The 4,597-nt window shown below is 37.4% G+C and overlaps 1 protein-coding gene across 2 annotated transcripts; it reads left to right on the top strand.

Annotated features, from left to right (window-relative positions):
- Positions 1-236: 236 nt before the first annotated feature.
- Positions 237-4,081, top strand: LOC130241656 (gastrula zinc finger protein XlCGF8.2DB-like). Of its 2 annotated transcripts, none has more exons than XM_056473555.1 (3): positions 237-295; positions 839-991; positions 2,377-4,081. In XM_056473555.1, exons 2-3 carry the CDS (start codon positions 874-876, stop codon positions 3,189-3,191), a joined length of 933 nt encoding a protein of 310 aa, XP_056329530.1. In that variant the 5' UTR covers positions 237-295; positions 839-873; the 3' UTR covers positions 3,192-4,081. The 2 variants fall into 2 exon arrangements, with proteins under 2 accessions (XP_056329530.1, XP_056329531.1); XM_056473556.1 differs by lacking the exon at positions 237-295 and adding an exon at positions 409-651.
- Positions 4,082-4,597: the final 516 nt, after the last annotated feature.

Below are 4,597 nucleotides of genomic sequence, written 5' to 3' on the forward strand. Positions count from 1 at the left end.
ATTAGATAAGTGATATAATTGTACAAAATCTTAATGACATAAGTCAAATAATAACAAAGTTATTTTCCAATTTGAGTATTAGACGCTTTTTCAAAAAGTTCACTTGGGTCTGCAGCTTTGTGGTTCTCTGTTTTAATCCACAAATTAACTGATTATCAAACTAATGTTTTCATAAATGCGTATTTCTATAATTTATATCTTGAATCGCGTGAGCAAGACTTTTATTTTGGCCTGCCGGTGTGACGTCACAAGCGTGCGCCACAGCACTACTGCGTCTGGGTTTGGCTGAACAAAGGTTTGTTTGTACACTTTAAGAATGCCAATCAATGTGAGATGGGAAATGTAAAGCGCTATGAATGATTACGGAATGTATGTCTATGTTGTTTAATCTAGAAGCGTTGATATACTTGGATTTATTTTTGAAATGCGTCCACACAGTATATCAGAAGAGCTGCTGTCACTGCGTTTATCTATCGGTCAGTTTTTATCACCGCGACGCGACCTCAGTCACTGACAAATAATGAACAGTGAAACGAGCTTTTAAACCTTTTCCTAAGGTGATTCAGTGAGTCATTGTGTCGACTTAATCTGTTCGAACAGTTCATGAACAACCATCACGAGTGATGAATATCTCCCAAACCAACTGTTAATGTGTGTATTACATACAGAGTGTGTTATATCATACTTATTCGATGCTAAATATGTGTAACATTTAATACATTTTTTATTAAAATAAATGTTTTCCGTCCGATTCTCTCACTGGTGTGCTGACTAATGAACTAAAAATCTGATTTATTTTTCTCAGTCTTAATGATGGGCTTCATCTTGATCTTCACAGAGTCCAAACCCACAGAAAAGCCGATTATTATAAAGATGGCGTTTATTAAAGAGGAGAGTGAAGACGTGACTGTTGAAGAAATATTCACAGCCAAACATGAAGACTTTGAAGAAGCGTTTAGAGTCAAACATGAAGATGCTGTGGAGCAAACAGGTTGGTTTTTGTTTGACATCACTTTTTATATGAGCAAAAATAAAATGAAAACAGTCCATAAATTAATCAATTCTAAGTAAGTTTTAATAATAAAACCCTGTTATTAAAACATGAATAAAATGTTCACTTGGGCTTTCTGATTTATTGTAGTTGAACTAAACTGCAGCAATATTAAACACGTATTCCAATTTTGGTTCTTGACACGTTGAAAAAAAAAAGTTGGTGCTGCATCAACAATCCTCATTCATTTGTAAGCCAAATCACCACATGGGCTCAGGACTACTGCGGCAAACCTTTGTCGAGTATCACAATACATAGTTACATGCACAAATGCCAGTGAAAACTGTACTGTGCCAGAAGGAAGCCCTATAGTAAGTGTCCAGAAGCGGCGTCGACTTCTCTGTGCTCGAAGGCATCCGGTAAGGATCATCACACAGTGGAAGTGTCTACTGTGCTCAGATGATTCAGTATTTCAGGTGTTTTGGGGAGAAATAGACACTGTGTGCTCGGGGACCAAAGAAGAAGAATCATCCAGACTGTTACCAGCAACAAGTCTAAAAGGGCTGGGCGATATGGGCAAAATATTATATCCCAATATTTTTAGGAGGAATGATTATACGAAATAAATTCGGTATTTTTCCATAAATGGTTACTTCAAAGTTGAAGCGTTTTATTAAACCATTATTAAACATTTTTTGAGCAAAATAAAATTCAAACACAGTGGTTTCCCTCCCTGCTTCTCAAAATCTTTGTTAAATAAATACAGTACAGGGTTTTTTCCTGCTTAACACTATAGACAGCTCTACTGTGCTGTGCAAATGACAAAGTAAACAGAACCATAGAAAAAACAGCTACATTATCAGAGGAAAAAAGGAACACACTTATATAGTAACACAACAAAAAATATTGTATGATAGAAAAGAACAACAATAAATGTAAATATGAAATGCACACTATTTTGTCACAATTACAGTGTTAAAAATAATCCTGTATACCACAGTTGTGTGATTTACAATTAAATCAGCTGTATATGTTTTTAGTTACACATTTACATGTATGTATGTATGTATGTATTATGCACAATTATTTAACAGTGCATATATCAATGATAAATAAAGAAGTCTTTCACTCATGTAAAAAATCCTACACCTTTTTTTTTTTGACTAGTTTTACCAAATATTAAATTAGATAAAAACAAATAGTCTGTAGATATGAGAAGTGGCGAAATTGTTTCAGAGTGCTGTGATGAAATGCTGCTTAATAATAATAGTTTTAATTAATAAATAACTTGAACGGAACAATGAAATTAATGGTTTTGATGCTTTGAATGTGTTAACTTTGTGTCTGTTGCTTTATGACAATGTGAGTTTTTATTTGTGCCTCAGACCTGATTGTGGTGAAAGTGGAGAGTGAAGATCTGAATGAAATGGAAGAGGTGAGTCCTCACGATTGCAGAACTGGAGAAAATTCTGGACATTCTGACTCCCCAAAAAGTGCTCAGAAGACTACATGTCATGTTTTCTGCCAACTTTGTGGAAAGAGTTTCGTTAATAAAGGAACTCTTAAAATCCACATGAGACTTCACACCGGAGAGAAGCCGTACATCTGCCAAGAGTGTGGAGAAAGATTCCCTCGTATAGACACTTTAAAAACCCACATGAACATTCACACTGGAGAGAAACCTTACTTATGTCAAGAGTGTGGAAAGAGTTTTCAACAGAAATGTAATCTTACGACGCACATGAGGGTTCACACTGGAGAGAAGCCTTACACATGCCAACAGTGTGGAAAATGTCTCTCAACTAAGCGCCGGCTTGATGAACACGTGCTGATGCACTTTAGAGAGAACAGTTTTAAATGCCATCAGTGTGAAATGAGTTTCTCAGACATAAACATCCTCAAGAGGCACATAACAACTCACATCGGACAGAAGCCTTTTATATGCCTTCAGTGTGGAGTGAGCTGCACAAACAAGGCAAACCTCAAGACTCACATGAGGATCCACACTGGAGAAAAGCCTTTCACCTGCATTGAGTGTGGGAAGTGCTTTTCACGGAAACATTGTCTTCAGGATCACATGGTAATACACACCGGAGAGAAGCCGTACACGTGTGATCAGTGTGGAAAGAGTTTCACTAATAGTGGAAACCATTATCTCCACATGAAAATTCACACTAGAGAGAAAACTCATCTGATATGATCCCTTCATCCCTGGGAACGGCAGTATTGGCATACGTACACATACCTTAACAATGCTGCTACCTCGACTAGCAGGTGCACATGCCCACTAGCCCACGGATATTTGCACATTTTGCCTTTGACTTTGCTCAGACTCAACTTTATTATCCCGTTTAAGGAAACTAAAATCGCAGCAAGGTGCAGTAACACAGGCGAAGTTCCATGTACACATTAATAAATGCCATCACTCCCGGACTCACTACACACACATATTCCAGAAACACATTTCATATTTGTTTTATATTTTGAGTAACGGCAAAACAGAGCAGCGATAATGACCATTATTACCTAATTACCACGTCTGCACAGAATATTAGTAGTCTGTCTGTGCTGGAAAAGGGAAGCTAATGTTAATAAATGTTATGTTGTCTTTTGTGGTATTTAATTATATGGGACCAGTTATGCAACTTGTGAATATATCCCACCTCCATTAATAAAAATGTATTAATTGTTTATCATCAGACTTGATCAGAACAGTCAGCAGAAACACTTTGACATTCTCCCTTTGTAGGTGTCATCAAAGGGGGAAAGCCCCGCCCACTAATGACCATCTCTCCTTCATTAGCCTAAATAGCCCTGATTGAGAAGTGTAGGATAATGTTAGTGACTAAGAGGCATTATAAATGTCGACTTTTTAAACCTGTGCCCCTTCTGAAAAAATCAAGCGTCAAGCTTTGGTTTGTTTAGTCTTGATACGTTGTTCAAATTGTAGAACCCCAAATCAGTTGGGACAGTTTGGAAAACGCAAATAAGAAAAAGAAAGAAGTGACTTCCAAATTTGCTTTGCATTTCATTGCAGACAATATAACAAACTTTATTTAATGTGTTCCTCTGGATTTTTTATTTTTTTTATTTTATTTTTTTTTCAAAATTAACACATTCCAGTTTTGGTTCTTGCGACCCTCCAGAAACAGTTGTGACTGGAGCAGTTTAGGGCTAGTAATCAGGTTAAATAATGATGTGATGTGAAACAGGTGATGGTAATTATGATTTGGTACAAAAGCAGCATCCAAGAAAGGTCTAATCCGGGCATGGGCAAACTCGATCCACGAGGGCCGGTGTCCCTGCAGAGTTTTGGTCCAACACTAATCAAACACACCTGAAATTAGTGTCTTCAAGATCACTAGAAAGCTACAAGCAGGTATGTTTGATAAGGGTTGGTGCAAAACTATGCAGGGACACCGGCCCTCCTGGATCGAGTTTGCCCATCCCTGGTCTAATCCTTTAGGAGATGGGCCGATGATCGCCAGTTTGGCCAGTCAAGTCATTGAAATGTTTAAAAACAATGTTCCTCAGAGAGAGGAAGACATGTGGATATTTCACCTTCACCAGTGCAGAACATCATTAAAAGATTCAAGGAATCTGGAG

Source organism: Danio aesculapii, chromosome 15 (assembly GCF_903798145.1).
Source record: "Danio aesculapii chromosome 15, fDanAes4.1, whole genome shotgun sequence".
NCBI lineage: Eukaryota > Metazoa > Chordata > Actinopteri > Cypriniformes > Danionidae > Danio > Danio aesculapii.

Excerpts from the sequence above, each read along its gene's own strand:
- LOC130241656 (XM_056473555.1), top strand. The coding sequence starts at position 874 with ATGGCGTTTATTAAAGAGGAGAGTGAAGACGTGACTGTTGAAGAAATA. Across the intron at positions 992-2,376 it reads AGATGCTGTGGAGCAAACAG|ACCTGATTGTGGTGAAAGTG; the intron begins GTTGGTTTTTGT and ends TTTGTGCCTCAG.